At 40.1% G+C, this 21925-nt stretch overlaps 1 protein-coding gene across 1 annotated transcript; it reads right to left on the bottom strand.

Moving 5' to 3' along the window:
• Positions 1-949: 949 nt before the first annotated feature.
• Positions 950-13112, bottom strand: LOC117288443 (solute carrier family 49 member 4 homolog). Its single transcript, XM_033769308.1, has 12 exons — positions 13060-13112; positions 11514-11779; positions 10195-10305; positions 9339-9429; positions 8230-8430; positions 7423-7490; positions 6633-6762; positions 4795-4906; positions 4125-4192; positions 2386-2504; positions 1755-1940; positions 950-1132 (listed from the first exon to the last, which is right to left on the bottom strand). The coding sequence occupies exons 2-12, from the start codon at positions 11761-11763 to the stop codon at positions 996-998; spliced, it is 1473 nt and encodes a 490-aa protein (XP_033625199.1). The 5' UTR covers positions 11764-11779; positions 13060-13112; the 3' UTR covers positions 950-995.
• Positions 13113-21925: the final 8813 nt, after the last annotated feature.

Here is a 21925-nt window from a genome sequence, read left to right as displayed (position 1 = left end):
CTAACATTAACTCCACAAAGCACACCGAATAGTATTTAATATAAGTGTGTGCTTAATTATGACGTACCCTTACCCTTGGCCCAATTTCATAGAGCTTAAACATTTGATTGGCAAACAAAGGCAGATACCAGTTACAGGTTGTACATGATGTGACATAGTAATTTGTTTGGTAGCCATTTTTGGGTAAGCATAATGTTGTTGTGCTTAGCTACTTGTTGTGCTCAAACAGTTTCTGCTAAGCATGAAACAAGCCAGAATATTATAAGTCACAAATTGTTACGTTCATGATGTGACAGCTAAAGTATTTTTTTTTCTGATGGTGACCATTATTCTGGTAAGCATTTTTGTTGTGCTTAGCTACTTGTTGTGCTTACTGCACAACTATGTTTTAAATAATCAAATATGACGTCACTCAGTGTGACTAATCGACCAAACAACCTAAGACCAATTTTAAAAAAGTTAATTGTATAAAACACTGTCTTAAAAAAATTGCTGTTACTGCTCTATTGTGGGAGTTTTATTTTATTTTTTTAATGAATTGCCGCATATAAGTTTAACATGCAATTGTTCAACTTTGTTTGAATATTTTTTTTTCTCAATTATTTTAGTTAATTGCAAAGAAGTTTATGATCAACATCATCATCATCATCACCACCATACCCGTGTTCACCCAGTGTAAGATGTAGCCCTCTTGATATTCATTTCTAATTCTTGCAGTTCTGGTCCATGTTTTTCCTGCATATAAACCCTGATTTCATCTCGCCATCTTCTTCTCTGTCCACCTATTTTCCCTTTCCCAGTCCTTGGTTGCCAATCCATTATTCTTGTTGTCAACATACTGCCTTTTCTTCGGGCAGTGTGTCCAGCCCATCTCCATTTTAGCTTGTTTTTTTTTGTCTCTTGTGATGTCTTTTAACTCAGTTTTTCATATTTCTGTGCAAGCCATGTACTCCTTTTTCTAATTGAGATTATGTATCATTTGTCTCTCCATTATATTACTCTGTGTCTGATGCTGCATTTATTTCGTCACGAGTGTCAAGATCAAATCGTTTGTATTTCTCTTTGTACGCCAGAAGTAATGGAAGACAGAGGATGACGGCGACTAGAAATACCCAGTTCAACCATGCGACACCTAGATTGAAGAAAAGAACAAAAACAAAATATTTATATCTTGTTAAAGGCGCTGGATGCTATTGGTATAATTTTACTCAAACTATAATTGTAGGCATAAAAACTTACATGGTAACGAGCAAAGGGACAGCATAAAACATTGTGAGAAACTGCTCCCTCTGAAGTATTGTATAGTTCTAAAAAAAAAAATGGTAATTTCTGACTCAATTATTTAAAGACCGCAGGCCTGAAGCCCTTTTTGACATCTGGAAATGCACATTGTTCAACAGGGGTCTTTTTTTTTCATTTCTTTACGCCACGTAAGTCCGGAGGTTATAGTTCAAAACCTGATGTACTATACTCTATCCACCACAAACTTGAAGTATATTTACTCTGTCAGTTTCCCTTAGGGTTCATAAACATTTCTTAAAAAATAAAATTGGCTCAATATATAGCTCTTGTCACTAACTTAGACAGGAGTCACAATTTTGGAACATACCTTTTCCAAACCAAGACTATTCAATTCCAGCCCCTATAACTTCACAATGCACTTCGCATTGAAAGGGCATGACTGCATACCGGTGACTGAGCCAGAAAATCAGGCGTCTCGGAAAGGCTGTGTGCATGATTCCTTAAGTCCTTACCTATTCCTGGAAGAATTTGCGGCAGTAGCACAAATATCAGCATAAAAGCGTTATTCAGCCACCCCATCCACATATTTACGGTTCCTTCGGCTATTGGATACATGCCCTCAACGGTGACCTCGAAATACAGTGGAATTGGGGCGTTTGCGAAGAAACCAATGGCGATGCACGAGATGTACAAACTCGCTATTAATTGAAAAATTCATAAAATAATTTAAGTATTGTTATTGTTTGTATTATTTTGTAATGCAAATTCGTCCTATAAATAATATCTAAAGCCACTAGGTAAGGGACCACGAGAAATTAATAAGTAATTGCTAGCATACAAAATTACCTGGTAACGAGCAATGGTGCAGTACTTTGTGAAAAACGGCTCTCTCTTTTTAGAAAGAGGTAATTCCTCATTTCAGACCTGAAGCCTTTTATTATCTGAAAGCACACAAACTTGTGCAACAGGCGTGTTTTTCCTGTCATGTTGGGATGTAATACACCAAGTGAGAATACTGGTCTTTGACACAATAACCACACGTTTCCAGTGCCTTTATTAGAACAAAGATTTATATCCTCCTGTATACTGAGCTTGTTGCAAAACGGCTTTGATGAAGGACATCAGAAGTGGAAATTTACTTACCCATACTAAACTGGATGTAGTGCATCGACAGTAGAACGCACCACACACAGTTGCCCACCAATCCCAGCATTGCTACCAAGAGAACTAACTTCATGTGCCCTCCAAGGAAATCTACAAATCTGTTTCGGAAACAAACAACAATTGAGAAATGAAATTGCAGTCTTAACAATCGATGTAACTTCTCTTTGGACAGAGATGCATAAAGCTTGCAGATGTCATACTTTTTTGTTGAGTAGTTTCAACGTTAAAGTTCACTTATCACAAAGATCATTCATGTACCACACTCTACGAGTTACATGTTTTACTAACAGGTTGAATGCTTTTAAGAATGTGTACTCTAATTGTTCTAATGATGTTTCTTATTTTTCATTCATAAATACCTCAGACAGTTTCGCTATTCCTATTGGTTGAGAGCGCGTCACCTGGGTGTGTATAAACCTTTGTTTATGACCAGTAAAAAGTGTTAACAATAATGAGTAACACGCGAGCTTATAAGACAGTTTCTTCATTCCTATTGGTCGAGAGCAACGGCCAGAATAAGATTGTTGGTTGTGCCACATCAAGCGATACGCGCGACGCGCACAGCATTCCCTTATGAGGAGTTGTTTACCCGAGGGCGGCGGAGGGCCTTTTTATAGCTGGAGGGGTGTTGTGTTGACAGAAATCATTGAACAATTATAATGTTTGCATTTATTTTACTTTTTGACCAAAGGTGGTGATGTTTTTTGACCGAAAAGGTATTTATGATTGGGAATCAAAGTGTGTTGAATCGGTTTTCTACTATAACCCGCCGAGGCCTGGTTCTTGATAATTTACTTATCTCGATTTCGTCTCGGTAAAATTATCAAAAACCAGGGGTGGATTTCACAAAGAGTTAGGACTAGTCTCATCTCGAGTTAGGACCAGCTACTCGTCCTAACTTATGACTATCCATGCAATTTGTATATCTCATAGGACTAGTCCTAGTTAATACTAGCCCTAACTCTTTGTGAAATCGACCCCTGGCCTCGTTAGGATTTAACCACTAGTTGAAAACCTCTTCACCACACATTGATTCCCTTATTAATTTTGTCCTGACAATTGTACTTGCTTGGGTTTTTTGTTTTTTTACTAGTGCCTTATTCTGCGCCCATAATTATAAGACTTCGATATTGTCGTTGTCGTTGTCGTTGTCGTTGTTGTTGTTGTTATTACATGGGGCGCTATATAAGTGTTGATATCGTTGTGGAGCCCTTTTCTGTAGCTCGGGAAACCCACCACAACCTCATTGTTTAGTCCCCATATAAAACAACATGTGCCCATTGAACTGGTGCAGATGACTCCAGGGCGTTGGTCGCACCACATAGTGTATTTATTTCGTATTCATTGATTTACTATGGTAACAAACCTTTCGCTTAAAATGAATTGAAACTATAATTCATAGAGGTTCATTTTAGTCTTCCGTTAGTTTAGTGTCCTTATAAGTGAAACATAAAAGTATTGTTATTGTTATTGTTATTTCCCCCCCCCCCCCCCCCCCCCATTGTGGGTCCCGAGACCTGACTCATTTCCTCGTCAGCCTGACCAAGAAGGAGGGTAAAATGAGACCTTAAACTCAGATTATGAGTCACTTTGACCAACAACAGGGTATTTATTATTTTGACACAGTTTCCGGGTCATAGTGAGCCAGAAATCATTCCCCCATGAAACGAGAATCCGGGTAAATCCAGACCTGCTTGGATTTGTTAAAGTGGACTTACATTCCAAGAACTAATGTTCCTATTGTTGCCGCAATGTTGGCGTAGAAACCGATCCATCCTACTGTAGTCTGCAGTGGAGAAAATTTGTTATTGAGGGGCTCAGAAATGACGTACAGTTACCACTTGTAATCTCAAAGGAAACCTTTTTCAACCCATATGCTTTTTTGACAACAGTCAAGCTGGTTTGATATTTTGAAAGTACATACAATGAGGATATTCCACTGTACAATAAACCTCCCGATATCAAAAAAGCAACGTTGATGTTCGCTGTACAAATATAACTCTGTGAATGTCCAATATCCAATATAAAACTAACTTTACTGTAATCAGTATCTCAAAAAGAAAAGAAAAAATTACATTGCATTGTTGCGCAATTTAATTGCAACAAATCAAACCAAGAACGATTTAAAGACTCTGGATAACGTCTGTTATTTTGAACTGTGGTCCGTTTCAATCGTATATGATTGTAGATATACACCACAAAATGAACCTGTGAAAACTTCATGCCCAAAATCTATTTTTGAGATGTATGTTAATGATATTTCTAAACCACGTCGACACCATGTAATGAAAGGTCCACGGGTGTGTTAACAAAGAGGATTTGCGAATCGCTTAATAGTCTCCCTATTATACGCTGATGAATCGGACCATTCCTAAAAAGTACACTCACCTGTGTCACGCCCAGTGCGCTGTTAAATATAAGAACTAGCTGAGTGTCCCAACCAACGTAAATGCCAGTACTGACACTATAGGAAAGAGCAGGTATCCAGAAAGATGCACTCCTAAAAAAAAAAACAAATTATGAAAAATAGTTGATTTATAGTTGATGGCTTTTGCAAGTTAGTTGATGGCTTTGCAAGTTTTCAAACTGATATTATTCAAGTTGAGATTTGGGTTTTTCTTTTCACCGTATGTAAGACCGTTTATTGCAGGTCTGTAATTCAACAAAGGCCCTACTACTCCCTTGCTCTGGTCTTGGCCTGGTGACCCTTCAACGTTCTAGAAGATTTTTCAGAGGTTGCGTTTGCAAACTGGAAATTTAAGGCCTGCACTGTCTCCTGTTAGTTGACTAGACCGACCTTGTTGAAACGTCGAGACAACTAATTATTCGGAGATCTTATACTTCCTGCTAACAATATTTTTAAATATGGTTGTTCCAACAATATTCACAAACAAAGTCAAAATACCCGCTGCAAAAACATAGGATTAGAACTGCCTCTAGCTACCGGACAACCTCGGTAGTCTAGTTGGTAGAACACTGCTCTAGAATTGCAAGGGTTGTGGATTCGAATCCCACCCGAGTAACATGCCTGTGATATTTTTTCACAGGATTCGGGAAAGTACTGAGTATACAGTGCTAACACACATCGGTGTATGGGTAAAAAAAATATATATATATGGTAATTTTATAGGGCTTTACATGTTCTCAGTTGGTAGAGCGCCAGCATGTTAATCCGGAGGTCATTGTTTCAAATCCTGTCTAGTGATGGTTTATTTTTTTTAACCCCAAATAATTGATCAATTTATCCTTCAGTTTCCCTCGTGGTTTACTAAAGGTTTTCTCGGCCAATTTCAGCGATAACTTTTTAAGGAACACGTTGCTTCGGATCGCACGAGTTGGTCTATGAAAAGCGTTTGAAACCGTTTATTATGAAATGTATATGGTTAGAAAGATGTTTTAAAAGTAGAATATAATGATCCAATTTTCTTTTTGGTTTTCATTTTACGTCGCGAACTCCCATAAATGGCCGACCGTGTTTATCGACGAGGTAAAACGAAAACCACTCAATTTCAAGGCATTTTTGTGTAGATCATTGTATTCTACTTTTACAACATCTTTCTAACCATACCGATTTTATAAGAAACGGTTACAGAACGCTTTTCAAAGACCAACTCGACCGATCCAAGGCAACGTGTTCCTTTAACTTTTACCAATAAGTATTGTGCTCTTTTGGACCAGCCGGAGAGGAGCGAGCCTCTATAGGCGGGAACTGTGTTTCCTTAGACAATCCTTCGGGCTCCAGCTGTTTCTTTTCCTTCATCTGTATTTAAATTGCTGTATTCGTTGCTGTATTTGTTTAATGTTTTAACTAAATAATGTGCATAGTCTTAATCTTAATTTAAAATCCACTTCAGCTGTTGTTTTGAATGCCTCACGATCACGTACCAATGTAGGATTTAAAGCTTTTGTTGCAACTGGGCCAAAATGCTGGAATCGTCTTCCTCAATCTGTTCGTTTAGCCAATTCCCTGAGTTCCTTCAAATCCAAATTAAAAACCCACCTCTATCCTAAGTTACTCTAGATTGTATCATTGTTAATTGCATTGTTTTGTCTGTAAAACATGCAGTTTATCTTTTGTTTGGTTGCTATTGTATTTCGTAAGTGCTTTGTATCGCTTTTGTAATAAGCGCTATATAGGTAATGTTAATATTATTATATTATTATAGTACTTTTTATCTACCCAAGAAAACAAATATAAAAGATAAATCAATTTTAGTGTCAATTACTTGATTAGCGCTTTGGTTCCGGCTACGAAACCTTCTCGCTTTTCAGTGGCTGAGACGCTTGGTGGCGTTGGTGGCTTGTCGGGCAAGTATAACAGAGCTCCTATCACAATGACTGCAATCATGGCACACTCTTAGAAAAGTAAATTGGAAGTGATGTTTAATGGCAATAGGTAAGAGCAGTGGTCTGTTGGCAAAACAAATTGTGCTACTTAAAATTAAGATTCTTCCGGACCAAATAAATTGACCTTCGTGTGATTCCCATATAACGATATACAGAGAGAGGGAGAGATGATGAAAACAAAATAAAAAGGAGAAAATGAAATCATTCCATGACACTAATTTGGCGCTCAAAAATATCATTTGGTGCTTGATTGGCGTGGTGTACCCCTTTACCCGCCCGTACTTTTTTGTTGTGATACAGAATTGCCAGGACTCCCGTTTCTTAATCGATTTAGACGAACAAATCGATCCCCAAAAGATAGCACCGCCCCTCCTATTGGGCCTTCGCGGCTCAATTATTTGTGGCACAGAGTGGCCCTTCCCCCACCCATAATATGTGTTCTGATTTTGTTGTTGGAACATCATCAAATCTTTAGAGGATGTTATTAAGGGGTGCTTTTCCTTCTTTATAGAAGTCACATTTATTTTGTGGGACGCCCACTGCCACATATATCGGGAATGGGAAACAAGTAAAAGATTTATTTTGTACTGGTTGCACTGTCAGAAGGTATTGTGGATCTCATAGCGTTTTGTTGTACATGGTCAATACAAACTCAATAATATTACTTACGGATGTACAATAAATTCATGATGGAGTTGAAATAAGTCTCTCGTTGAACCGCAGTGATGTTATCAGCGCTTCCAAATATAAAATGAAAAAAATACTTATAAGTAGCTGATTGTTGGGGTTTTTACGTGAGGTGATTTTGCCAGATATCTGCTAGTGAGCCTTCTTCAATCCCCGTCCATAATCACATTTCGTTCTTACGGCGAATCGAGTCAAATCCTAGATATCAATCAACGTAGTACATGCAAGTCCTGTACATTACAATGTGAAAACTACATGCAGACGTCCGAAAGGATGCTTTCCGATATTCTGTGTTTTGATTGGTCCGAGATGATGTTTGTCAGCTGCACCCACATCACATCGGACCAATCAAAACGCAGTACGGGAAGCCTACGTCACTGCGCATTCCACCAATGAAATAATTGTTTCAAGTAAGTACATTGTATCCAATGACATCACTTGTTCTGTACAAGTAATACCTGGCCAAATCTTTGTTGATTAAGACATAAGAACATTTTTGTGTGGGACGCCCTCTGCCACATATTATCGGGAAATAAATACAAGTTGGAAGTTTATTTTTGTACTGGTTGCAATGTAATAATAATATTTTAAAATGTCTTGTTCGCATGTACCTCATGTATCAGCAACTCCTTTAGAAAGCCTAAGGCCGTGTCCGAAACGGCGACTTTGGCTACAGCTACGTCTAGATCAGCGAGTCTGCCCGTCGTGTTAACGAACAGGCAGCTTGTAATCTAGCCGTTGGCCGAAGTCGCCGTTTCAGACACGGCTTTGAAAACAAAGATTGTTTACGTGATAGATTTTGGCAAGGTGGGGACGATATTCGAACCAAGGACGAAGGATAAGGCTAAACCGAGGCATCCTGCTGATCCTGCTATGGCAGTTGACGTGGTTCGTTGATGAGGCGGGAACCAGATCGCTGACAAATGTGTTGGAGCTGATTGAAGTATAGGGGCAGACAGTCCGATGAACACTTGACCAATGTTAGCTGTCCTGTTCATCAATTGAAAACGAATTGAAATTTTGTGACGGCGGAGTTTCTTTTAAAGTGGCCATAATTATGTGAAGTAACGAAGGGTTGAGTATGACTAAATATTGCTCACAACTTGTGACCCCCAAAGTCCCGTGTTTTGTGTTGCCTTCTTACTCTAGTGCGTTACGCTGCTATAAGCAACTTACCAAGCTAATTGTTGAAGCATTCGTTGTATTATTTTGCGTTTGAATTTAGTTGAATCCATTTGGACTTTTAAGAGACTACGCTTGAGAAATACAACTTAAAGTTTGACCGGCCAGTTCAAGGTCGTTCACCCGCTGAACTTAATACAACATAGACTGGTCCACTGTCTCAATGCAGGAAATTTCCCCATTGACTCGTACACAAACGATTCAAAGTCAGTCGTGTACTAATATTCATGATTTGACAAACCTGGGCCCAATTTCATGGCTCTGCTTACCGTAAGCACAGAATCGGCACTTACGGAAGCAGAGAATTCTGTGCTTACGGCAAGCGTATTTCACGGGCTAGCGGCGAATTTTGGCTTCTGCATGCGCACGCGTACTCCACTTTATTAGGCATACGCTAATACAAGGCTATCCTAGCGCAGAAATTCGGCGCTTGCACGTAAGCGGGGAATCGTGACCGTAAGCGTTAAGCGCAGAATTCGGCGGTAAGCAGAGCTATGAAATTGGGCCCCGACCACAACCCGTGCAAATATTTATGGGTCCACCACTTTGTCAAGTTAACCGTATATTATAATTATTGGAGGGTTGGTTGCAGACCCTCATAAACGGTGACCAGACTATTCTTCCGTTCTAGTGTTTAGAATGGAGACAACGTGGTATATCATCTTGCTTTTAAGGTCTATGTCATAGCGGGGAAGAATATTACAAATCAGACGTACCATTTGATGTTTTCAATGCCAACGGGTAGGCAGCGGATTGCAGTGCCTGATAGTAGAAATAGTGCACTGGCAATCAAGGCAAACCGAAAACCTAGGGAGGCAAACAAATATGTCTTAAGATTACGCGTACGAAGGTCCACATTAAATAAGTAGATGGCTAAATATCATTTTGATTCATCGGAGCTTGATACCAAGCCTAAAATGCGGTAGCCTTTTGTCAAGGCCTTCGTAGATTGGACAGCTTCGTAGAGCCGCAATCCCAATCGACTGGAAGGCCCGGAGACCAACTTGTGCAAGTCGAGTGGCGAATCTCGTTTCTTCGCTTCGCCACTCGGTGCGTGGTCTCCCTTTCCAGTCGCTTGGCTTTAATACAAAACTGTCCAAGCCATGACGGCCTTGACAAAAGGCTAGATATGCAGCAAATGGTTTCCCATCAGCAATGGGTTTCCCATTAGAAGCAATGGGTTTAACATAATTCGTGTTGCGATATCGATATCGGCGACTCTAACGTTAACAGAATGAACGTCGCCAGTCAATCTTTGTTGAATGTACTTCTGTATAATAGTGTTAAGTTTGGGAACATTGTGCGTACCATCTGCCCCAACGGGAGGGTACATTATTTTAAACAGTCTGGTGAGAACACTTTTCCCCTCTATCGTACACAAGTACTCGACACACCATGGTGCCACCAATATTGGGGACTGTGTGCATTCGTGAAATCTAGACGAGTGGAAAGCTTACTAATCCAACATCACTGAAAGGAGTTCCTGAATTTGTTAACCCCAGGATATTTGTACCAAATAAATTCCAAAATCATTTCCCCAAGAATGTTGTACCCATTATGTCAGGGGCTTACCTTTGATAGTCAGTATGTAGGAGAAAAATAAGCCAGCGATGACGTAGCTGACTGGTCCCCAATTGATACAGAGGTCGATTTCCGCTTGGGACCACTGCAGAACAACTTGAACTGTACAAATAGTATTATAATAAATTGGTTTTGGAAATGCTAATGTATTCATTTTCTCTCGCGTTTATAAACTTTAAAAAAGGACTGTGTGGACACTATTGGTAACTACTTAATAAAACTTATTTGGTAACGAGCAATGTGAGAGCATTATTGGTATAAAACATTATGAGAAACAGCTCCCTCTAATTAAGTAACGTATTTCTTTAGAAATGGGTCATTTCTCACTTAAGTATTAAAAGACTTAAGGTCTGAAGCCATTTTGGGTATCTGAAAGTGCACACATTTGTGTAAATTTTGTATCCTTGGTATATGGCACTGTATGAGAAAAGAGTAAATTTCAACTGGAGCATTTCAAGGGCACCAAGAAAGGCAAGGGGGCATGAAGGCAATCGCCTTCGTTGCCTCCATATCAGGTCTGCCATCTACTGGGATGCGGTACTAATTTGAATACAATTGAATCCGCGAGGACTTCTTACATAGGCCTACGTGTTGTCTTCGGACTGGATACTAGACTAAGAAACTACCACCCAGCAAAATACCAGCTCCTCACAACTCAATCCTCTAAAGGTATCTACAAGTTCTCCTTCATGCCACAGCAGTCAGACTATGGAACGCACTCTCTGCAGACGTCATCACCGCTCCATCGGTAACTGTCTTCAGGTCACTGTACATCTAATTTTAACTAGTGTTGTTTTTTAATTGCACTTTTTTTTCGAAGCACAACTTTCCACCTGTTTCAAGCACACTTAGTGTTCACCTCAGCTTTTACATCCAGAAGTGGACTTTGCTGAATACCAGCATAGATGTAGATGGCCCTTTTCGAAACCACGACCTCGGCGTGGGATTCGGCTTCAGGCTTCGTTCTCTCGTCTGGAGCCCTGAGCACGTACGCAAAGCACGCGCAATGTGTCAAAACAACCGTGGGGCCAAGCTATTCAGAGCCAAATCTGGCGCCGGAACCCTTCGAAAAGGGCATAAGACAAAACAACATAACATGTTATTGGTTGGGTGTACCTGCAAAAACTGTGGTGTTTAAATTGACATTATAAAGATACCGAACAAAGAACCAACTTTAACAAGGTCAATGTAGTTGTTTTGATAGAAATTGGTGTTATTTTAACACCTTTATATGGTTAAATTTTGTAAAAACATCCATGGATTTAGTTTAACACCCCAGTTTTTGCAGTGTTCACATAAATAATTATTACCTGTGCCAGCGATGGGTCCCCATGCGTTCCATGCGTTAGCCTGGAACGCATACAGCAGTGAAAATATTGCCAGTATATACCACCGTGTTTTGTATGCTACGTAGGTTTCACTGTGAATGCCATGATGCCCACTGGAACCGTAGCTGTGCTCCTGGTCATGTCTGTTCTCTTTACATGAATGTGTCTTATCCTGCTCGTTATTGCTCAGCAGTGGTAGGGTTACACTCGTTTCTGAACTGTCCTCTTCCATGTCGCACTTCTACACACTGCGAGAAATCATACATTGAATCGTTATAGCCAAAGAGTCACATCAACAACTGAATGGTGGGTGACAGACCCCATGAGTGGTAGCCAACAGAAGGAGTATAACTACTGTACAACAAAGTACCACAGACCATGGAGGTTAACAAATACCTTTTGTCGCAAAGCACAGAAGTGAAACATGTCAATTGAAACGCGGTGACCTTCAACAGGGGGTGCATTTATAGACCCGCAAATAATGAGATTGTTTATCCTCAACAAAAGTAATTGCAGCAGGACTTTATGGAATTTATTTTAGGTCTACCATCCCGGCCGATTTTTGTCTTTCTTCCATACAGATTGGTCAGCTTTCAGTTCCCTAACGCATTGTGCATTGCAGCTCACAAGTTAAACTAATTCGCAGGACGGACGTTTGCAGATACACAAAACGGGGCACTTGGGGTTGGCCCGAGGTGCACCGACGTCACCACGAGAAGGGTCACGTGATGACGCGTATTTTTTCCAGAAAGAACGTGTGTAATTATCTGCACACGTTCGACCTGGAAACAAAAATAGGCGACTTTTTCCAGGACGAACGTAGGGTAATTATTTGCCCACACGTTCGTCCAGCACACCGGGGACGACCAGGGGAAGCTAATCAAACGCACCCCAAAATATGAATGTTTGGCGTTCATTTGGCGGTCTGAGCTCCCATCAACATTTTGGGGGCGGGGTGGAGGTGGGGGTGGGAGAGATGTTTATTGCCACGCTGTGAATGGGTGGCTCAAGCATTTTAGCCGGAATTGTACACTGGTCCCTTGGTTTGATTGTTTGTAGGCAAACAGTGCGAAACTATAAGCTACAGCTGTATCCGTTTCCATGACCTCCACACATTGGTTATAGGCCATTGTCGCCTATAATAAGCTTACAATTTGTTTTAAGGGACCGCTTCCTTATTTTGCAAATCGTATTTTGTATTTACGTCTACACTTGGGAACATTCAAAAAAGGTCCTATTGCTTTTAAAACGTTAGCCCCATACCATAAGCGTCACCGAGTGATGAGGAATTTAAACATGCTACTAAGGGAACAAAAGGGTATTCCGCACGAGTTCGTACACGACCGTTTAATTGCACTTAGAAAATAATTTGCGCATGAGAGGGTTCCGCAGGGTCGAATTGTGTCACTGATGAGTGACGGATTACGTGCGTTATAATAAGAAGCCATCATTATTAGTATTATTATATCAATATCAGCCATTATTAGACGAGTTTTAGCTTTAACCAGAGCTATAATACAGGACTCACCCAACAACCTCTTCGAATCAACAGGAAACTGATACACAGAGCCGGTAGCCGGTAGCCTCCAGGCAGTGTATTTCACTCCGTCCGGTTTCACTTTCCAGCATTAGTATTTGCCATTATGGGATAGGCTTGATCTCAAGTCTGAGATTATTTATTCGTTTGTATCAGCCTAGAAAAAAAACATCCCCACGGATAAGCTATCACACGCCACACCTAGCAGTACCTCGACTGAGGTTAATCTATCAAGAGGGCGCTATTTCAGGCAATAACCGGGTTTGGCCCTTTTCGAAACCACGGCTTTGGCTTTGGATTTGGCTCAGGCTAGATTGGCCCCGCGGTTGTTTTGACAGTTTGCGCGTGCTTTGGCTTTAGGCGATCAGACGAGAGGACGGAGCCTGAAGCCAAATCCGAAGCCGTGGTTTCGAAATAAAAGGACATAAAAGCCACGATCGCCAACTTGGAACCAAGTCTATGATATACTGAGTTACTGTAGTTCCAACAATGCAAAATCTATGGAGTTATTGGTAATAAACGCGTGACTCTTATGGAACGCCAAAGAGGCATTTAATCATCGGTGGTGGTCCTATGCGATCGGTGATCAACTTTAGCGAGCGGTGATAAAACACGATCGGTGGTCCATTTTAGCGATCGGTCATGCATATTCATGATCGGTGATGGTATATAGCGATCGGTCATGCATATTCACGACCGTTGATGGCTTTTTGCAATCGGTGGTCAACTTTAGTGATCGGTGGTGGCTTTTTGCAATCGGTCAACTTTAGCGATCCGTGGTGGCTTTTTGCAATCGGTCAACGTTAGGGATCGGTGGTGGCTTTTTGCAGTTGGTCAACTTTAGGGATCGGTGATGGCTTTTTGCAATCGGTCAACTTCAGGGATCGGTGATGGCTTTTTGCATGCGGTCAACTTTAGTGATCGGTGGTGGCTTTTTGCAATCATTCAACTTTATTGATCGGTGGTGGCTTTTTGCAATCGGTCAACTTTAGGGATCGGTGATGGCTTTTTGCAATCGGTCAACTTAAGGGATCGGAGGTGGCTTTTTGCAATCAGTCAACTTCAGGGATCGGTGGTGGTTTTTTGCAATCGGTCAACTTTTTCAACCGGTGATGGGATTTTGGGATATCCGAATTTTGCGTCCGGTCGGTGCAGGCCTACTTCAAAACCTATGATTGTGTAGATTGTGGATATTAGTTGTTGTTATTTTCTAGTTCACACCACCATGGAGGAATAAATTACACTCACCAGCGGGTTGACTGACATGCCAAACATTTTTAGAAGAGTACCATTTTATAACTATGTAAGGGGGAACGCAACAAACATCAAATTAATCAGCTCTTTCTAAAAAGATAATAATAATAATAACAAATGGGTAGGAGAGGGTGTGGAAGGGTTATCTATGTCCCACAATTGGTTGTCGTCTTCCGGAAATGGTAGGGACTTTTCGTTTTCGACGACGGATGGTTCTGCGACGGTTGTTCAGCTAAACGTTGTCGTTTTCAGCACAACGAAGATTCATCCCAAGTACTGTCGTAGAAATTGAGGGACGACCGTCCTCAAAGCTGACGCATGCGCAGATGATGCCAAATGTCATCTTTACCGTCGCAGAACCATCCGTCATCGAAAACAACGAAAAGTCCCTGGTGTATGCCGGGGAAATACAAATATTTATATTCAGTGAAGGGAAATGTTTTTGAACAAGAGTCTCTACCGATATGTGTAAGGGGAAATCTGAAATCATACAAGTAGCCCTGTGTAAACAGACCCGGAGGTGAGAACATTATGACCACACAAAAACCGTTTTGATGGAAAACACATATTATGTGCATCATGAATGTGATGGACAAACACAGACCGGGACGCACTCAACACGTTTTATAAAAGGCTAGGTAAAGTATTATACAAATATTTCCTTGTAATAAACGGAGAGGCACGTATTAATTGAATCCAAAGCGAAAAACGTATTGTATAAAGTTCTTAATTTAGGGGGGGGGTGTATAAAGTATAAAGATAAAAGAGTTAAATCTTATATAAAATTGAAGCTTTAAAATAAGCTTTACTCTAAACGTAATTTTGTTTTAAATTATTAATTAATTAACATTGTGATCTTCATTTGCATATTTAATTAGTACATCTTAGTAGAGCGCCATATCTCAAGAAGTATACTTCCGGGTCAACCGGAAGTTGGCCCATTTTTTGTTTCAGTTATACTACACAATCAATCTTCATTTTTTGTTTCAGTTATAGGCTCCTTTCAAATTTTTACTTTGGAAAACCGTGACCCCATGTTGACCTCTATTTTCGGGTCAACCTGAATTGGGACCAGATCTCAAGACCTATACAACCTATTTCAAACTTGTTCCAGTTTCCGCGACCCCATGTTGACCTCTACTTCCGGGTCAACCGGAAGTGGGACCATATTTCAAGAACTATAAAACCGATTTTCAAACCCTTTTTTACTTAGAGACTCTTTGAGCATTAAGGATTAACCTTAACAAAATTTGGCCCCCATATTGACCTAGCTCTACTTCCAGGTCAACCGGAAGTGGGACAATATCCCAAGAACTTCACAACCTATGTTCAAACCTTTTTTCAGTTATAGCCTAACAAACAATACAGTATCGGGCCAATGGTGGCATGTACCGGCGTCGAGTTTCGATACGGTGCCGTTAATTATGATGATGATATTGAGCCAGAATTGGGCCAGTGCTGGCCTTCTTCCGGTCAAGCGTCATGTCCTTGCTAGTAAAGTGCCCACACTGGGCCAATGTCGGTTTTATAGAGGCAAACTATTTTAGTTAGGACGGAGGTTTGCCTGTCTTGGCCAATATTGGTTTTGTGCGGCACAACGTTTCGGCAAAATTATGAACCTTTAATGGGCCAATGCTGGTTTTGTAGCGGTGCACCATTTTGGGAAAGTGGTAGAAAACCTGCAGTGGTCCAATACTGGTTTTGTGGCACACCATTTGGGAAAACAGGCAGAAAACCTCTCATTGAGCCAATACTGGTTTTGTAGCTGCACACCATTTTTTGTCAAAATGGTGTCATTATAGAAAACCTTTTCGGGGCCAATCATGCCAATACTGGCTTTGGCAAAACGGTAAAGAAATATGTTCTAATGACTAAACCGACTTGATATTTAAAAAGGAATTAGCCCATGCAAGTTATTTATTGAAGCTGGGGTGGATTTCACAAAGAGGTAAGACTAGTCTTATCTCGAGTTAGGAAGAGTTAATAGTCCTAACTTAGGACTAGCCATACGTTTCTTATATCTCCAAGGACTATGTCCTAAGTTAGGACTAGGCCTAACTCTCTGTGAAATCGACCCCTGATGGTACCGGCATTTTGAGAAACCGAATACTATTAATAAAACAAAATTCTAAAATTAATACCTCCTTTTTAGTTTATTGGCTTTTACATAGCATTTTTAATTTGATTTATTCATTGCTGCTGTTTTTTTTATTTTTTATGTTTTGTGTTTATCATGGACAACTACACTTTATTGTAATGAACTTTTTTATTGCAAAGTAATTACATTTAAATTTAATATATTTAATATACTTTTTGCATTTTTATTTTATTAATAAAAACTTACGAGTTAAAATGCTGATTGAATTTTCGTCTGATAATGACAGTTTTACTTTCTGTCATCTGTCTACTGGTTTGTTGGCGGCACACCATTTTGGCAAAATGGTAGAAAACCTCTATTGTGCCAACACTGGTTTTGTAGCTGCACCATAGACAATCTTTTCTGGGCCAATACTTTTTTTTTAGCGCCACACCATTTTGACAAAATGGTATAAACAACTTTTTCTGGGCCAATACTGGTTTCGAAGTGGCACACCATTTTGGCAAATAATGGTATAAAACAACTTTTTTGTGCCAATACTGATTTGGTAACGGCCACCATTGGGCCGGCATTGAACCGACATTGGTCATAATATGCAATTTTCAAGGCAGGGTGTCAAAGCTGTGGCACAGGATGTCTTAAGATTGTCGAAACAATTAAAAAATGACAAAGTAATGTAATTTGTTGAGATTTTTTTGCTATAAAATCTCCCCCAAAATTGTAGATATTAATAAATCTTGATTGCAATAATGTAATAATTTGAAATAACTGATTGCCCAATGTATGTATGTTATCTGGGTATAAAATGGTACTCTTCTAAAAATGTTTGGCAAGTCAGTCAACCCGCTGGTGAATGTAATTTATTCCTCCACGGTGGTGTGAACTAGAAAATAACAACAATTAATATCCACAATCTACACAATCATAGGTTTTGAAGTAGGCCTGCACCGACCGGACGCAAAATTCGGATATCCCAAAATTCCATCACCGGTTGCAAAAGTTGACCGATTGCAAAAAGCCACCACCGATCCCTAAAGTTGACTGATTGCAAAAAGCCACCACCGATCCCTGAAGTTGACCGATTGATTAATTAATAATTTAAAACAAAATTACGTTTAGAGTTAAGCTTATTTTAAAGCTTCAATTTTATATCAGATTTAACTCTTTTATACACCCCCCCCCCCCCCCCCCCCCTAAATTAAGAACTTTATATAGTACGTTTTTCGCTTTGGATTCAATTAATACGTGCCTCTCCGTTTATTACAAGGAAATATTTGTATAATACTTTACCTAGCCTTTTATAAAACGTGTTGAGTGCGTCCCGGTCTGTGTTTGTCCATCACATTCATGATGCACATAATATGTGTTTTCCATCAAAACGGTTTTTGTGTGGTCATAATGTTCTCACCTCCGGGTCTGTTTACACAGGGCTACTTGTATGATTTCAGATTTCCCCTTACACACAAAACTATCGGTAGAGACTCTTGTTCAAAAACATTTCCCTTCACTGAATATAAATATTTGTATTTCCCCGGCAAACACCATTTCCGGAAGACGACAACCAATTGTGGGACATAGATAACCCTTCCACACCCTCTCCTACCCATTTGTTATTATTATTATTATCTTTTTTAGAAAGAGCTGATTAATTTGATGTTTGTTGCGTTCCCCCTTACATAGTTATAAAATGGTACTCTTCTACAAATGTTTGGCAAGTCAGTCAACCCGCTGGTGAGTGTAATTTATTCCTCCATGGTGGTGTGAACTAGAAAATAACAACAACTAATATCCACAATCTACACAATCATAGGTTTTGAAGTAGGCCTGCACCGACCGGACGCAAAATTCGGATATCCCAAAATCCCATCACCGGTTGCAAAATGTGACCGATTGCAAAAAGCCACCACCGATCCCTAAAGTTGACTGATTGCAAAAAGCCACCTCCGATCCCTTAAGTTGACTGATTGCAAAAACCATCACCGATCCCTGAAGTTGACCGATTGCAAAAAGCCACCACCGACCACTAAAGTTGACCGATCGCAAAAAGCCACCACCGATCACTAAAGTTGACTGATTGCAAAAAGCCACCTCCGATCCCTTAAGTTGACCAACTGCAAAAAGCCACCACCGATCCCTAAAGTTGACTGATTGCAAAAAGCCACCTCCGATCCCTTAAGTTGACCGATTGCAAAAACCATCACCGATCCCTGAAGTTGACCGATTGCAAAAAGCCACCACCGACCACTAAAGTTGACCGATCGCAAAAAGCCACCACCGATCACTAAAGTTGACCGCATGCAAAAAGCCATCACCGATCCCTGAAGTTGACCGATTGCAAAAAGCCACCACCGATCACTAAAGTTGACCGATTGCAAAAAGCCACCACCGATCACTAAAGTTGACCACCGATTGCAAAAGCCATCAACGGTCGTGAATATGCATGACCGATCGCTATATACCATCACCGATCATGAATATGCATGACCGATCGCTAAAATGGACCACCGATCGTGTTTTATCACCGCTCGCTAAAGTTGATCACCGATCGCATAGGACCACCACCGATGACAAATTTGATCACCGGTTGCAAAAGACCATCACCGATGATTAAATGCCTCTTTGGCGTTCCATAGACTCTGGGTCTGAACTCGTGATTCTCAATAAACACAACATCATCTGCTTTGAAGATAGAAATTTCACCTGACGTGGCCAAGACTACGTCCTCCGATGATGCTCTTACCATGGAGCTATAAAATAATATAGCTCAAACAGCAGTGTGGGGGGGGGGGAAGGGCCAACTTTTGAAGGGTGTGGTACACGATTTAACTGTCCCCCCTTACCATTTTTAGAAGAGTACCATTTTATAACTATGTAAGGGGGAACGCAACAAACATCAAATTAATCAGCTCTTTCTAAAAAGATAATAATAATAATAACAAATGGGTAGGAGAGGGTGTGGAAGGGTATCTATGTCCCACAATTGGTTGTCGTCTTCCGGAAATGGTAGGGACTTTTCGTTTTCGGACGACGGATGGTTCTGCGACGGTTGTTCAGGCTAAACGTTGTCGTTTTCAGCACAACGAAGATTCATCCCAAGTACTGTCGTAGAAATTGAGGGACGACCGTCCTCAAAGCTGACGCATGCGCAGATGATGCCAAATGTCATCTTTACCGTCGCAGAACATCCGTCATCGAAAACAACGAAAGTCCCTGGTGTATGCCGGGGAAATACAAATATTATATTCAGTGAAGGGAAATGTTTTTGAAACAAGAGTCTCTACCGATATGTGTAAGGGGAAATCTGAAATCATACAAGTAGCCCTGTGTAAACAGACCCGGAGGTGAGAACATTATGACCACACAAAAACCGTTTTTGATGGAAACACATATTATTGCATCATGAATGTGATGGACAAACACAGACCGGGACGCACTCAACACGTTTTATAAAAGGCTAGGTAAAGTATTATACAAATATTCCTTGTAATAAACGGAGAGGCACGTATTAATTGAATCCAAAGCGAAACAACGTATTGTATAAAGTTCTTAATTTAGGGGGGGGGGGTTGTATAAAGTATAAAGATAAAAGAGTTAAATCTTATATAAAATTGAAGCTTTAAAATAAGCTTTACTCTAAACGTAATTTTGTTTTAAATTATTAATTAATTAACATTGTGATCTTCATTTGCATATTTAATTAGTACATCTTAGTAGAGCGCCATATCTCAAGAAGTATACTTCCGGGTCAACCGGAAGTTGGCCCATTTTTTGTTTCAGTTATACTACACAATCAATCTTCATTTTTTGTTTCAGTTATAGGCTCCTTTCAAATTTTTACTTTGGAAAACCGTGACCCCATGTTGACCTCTATTTTCGGGTCAACCTGAATTGGGACCAGATCTCAAGACCTATACAACCTATTTCAAACTTGTTCCAGTTTCCGCGACCCCATGTTGACCTCTACTTCCGGGTCAACCGGAAGTGGGACCATATTTCAAGAACTATAAAACCGATTTTCAAACCCTTTTTACTTAGAGACTCTTTGAGCATTAAGGATAACCTTAACAAAATTTGGCCCCCATATTGACCTAGCTCTACTTCCAGGTCAACCGGAAGTGGGACAATATCCCAAGAACTTCACAACCTATGTTCAAACCTTTTTCAGTTATAGCCTAACAAACAATACAGTATCGGGCCAATGGTGGCATGTACCGGCGTCGAGTTTCGATACGGTGCCGTTAATTATGATGATGATATTGAGCAGAATTGGGCCAGTGCTGGCCTTCCTTCACGGTCAAGCGTCATGTCCTTGCTAGTAAAGTGCCCACACTGGGCCAATGTCGGTTTTATAGAGGCAAAACTATTTTAGTTAGGACGGAGGTTTGCCTGTCTTGGCCAATATTGGTTTTGTGCGGCACAACGTTCGGCAAAATTATGAACCTTTAATGGGCCAATGCCTGGTTTTGTAGCGGTGCACCATTTGGGGAAAGTGGTAGAAAACCTGCAGTGGTCCAATACTGGTTTTGTGGCACACCATTTGGGAAAACAGGCAGAAAACCTCTCATTGAGCCAATACTGTTTTGTAGCTGCACACCATTTTTTTCAAAATGGTGTCATTATAGAAAAACCTTTTCGGGGCCAATCATGCCAATACTGGCTTTGGCAAAAACGGTAAGAAATATGTTCTAATGACTAAACCGACTTGATATTTAAAAAGGAATTAGCCCATGCAAGTTATTTATTGAAGCTGGGGGTGGATTTCACAAAGAGGTAGACTAGTCCTTATCTCGAGTTAGGAAGAGTTATAGTCCTAACTTAGGACTAGCCATACGTTTCTTATATCTCCAAGGACTATGTCCTAAGTAGGACTAGGCCTAACTCTCTGTGAAATCGACCCCTGATGGTACCGGCATTTTGAGAAACCGAATACTATTAATAAAACAAAATTCTAAAATTAATACCTCCTTTTTAGTTTATTGGCTTTTACATAGCATTTTTAATTTGATTTATTCATTGCTGCTGTTTTTTTATTTTTTATGTTTGTGTTTATCATGGACAACTACACTTTATTGTAATGAACTTTTTTATTGCAAAGTAATTACATTTAAATTTAATATATTTAATATACTTTTTGCATTTTTATTTTATTAATAAAAACTTACGAGTTAAAATGCTGATTGAATTTTCGTCTGATAATGACAGTTTTACTTTCTGTCATCTGTCTACTGGTTTGTTGGCGGCACACCATTTTGGCAAAATGGTAGAAAACCTCTATTGTGCCAACACTGGTTTTGTAGCTGCACCATAGACAATCTTTTCTGGGCCAATACTTTTTTTTTAGCGCCACACCATTTTGACAAAATGGTATAAACAACTTTTTCTGGGCCAATACTGGTTTCGAAGTGGCACACCATTTTGGCAAATAATTGGTATAAAAACAACTTTTTTGTGCCAATACTGATTGGTAACGGCCACCATTGGGCCGGCATTGAACCGACATTGGTC

Source organism: Asterias rubens, chromosome 3 (genome assembly GCF_902459465.1).
Source record: "Asterias rubens chromosome 3, eAstRub1.3, whole genome shotgun sequence".
Classification (NCBI taxonomy): Eukaryota; Metazoa; Echinodermata; class Asteroidea; order Forcipulatida; family Asteriidae; genus Asterias; species Asterias rubens.
Note: the sequence above shows the minus strand (reverse complement) of the source record. Positions and strands in the feature narration are given on the sequence as shown.

Bases quoted from the DNA above. Each gene is read 5' to 3' on its own strand.
- LOC117288443 (XM_033769308.1), bottom strand. From the start codon at position 11,763: ATGGAAGAGGACAGTTCAGAAACGAGTGTAACCCTACCACTGCTGAGC. The intron at 9,430-10,194 runs GTAAGCCCCTGA...TTGCCTCCCTAG, and splicing joins CTACATACTGACTATCAAAG to GTTTTCGGTTTGCCTTGATT. The intron at 4,193-4,794 runs GTGAGTGTACTT...TCTCCACTGCAG, and splicing joins GCGCACTGGGCGTGACACAG to ACTACAGTAGGATGGATCGG.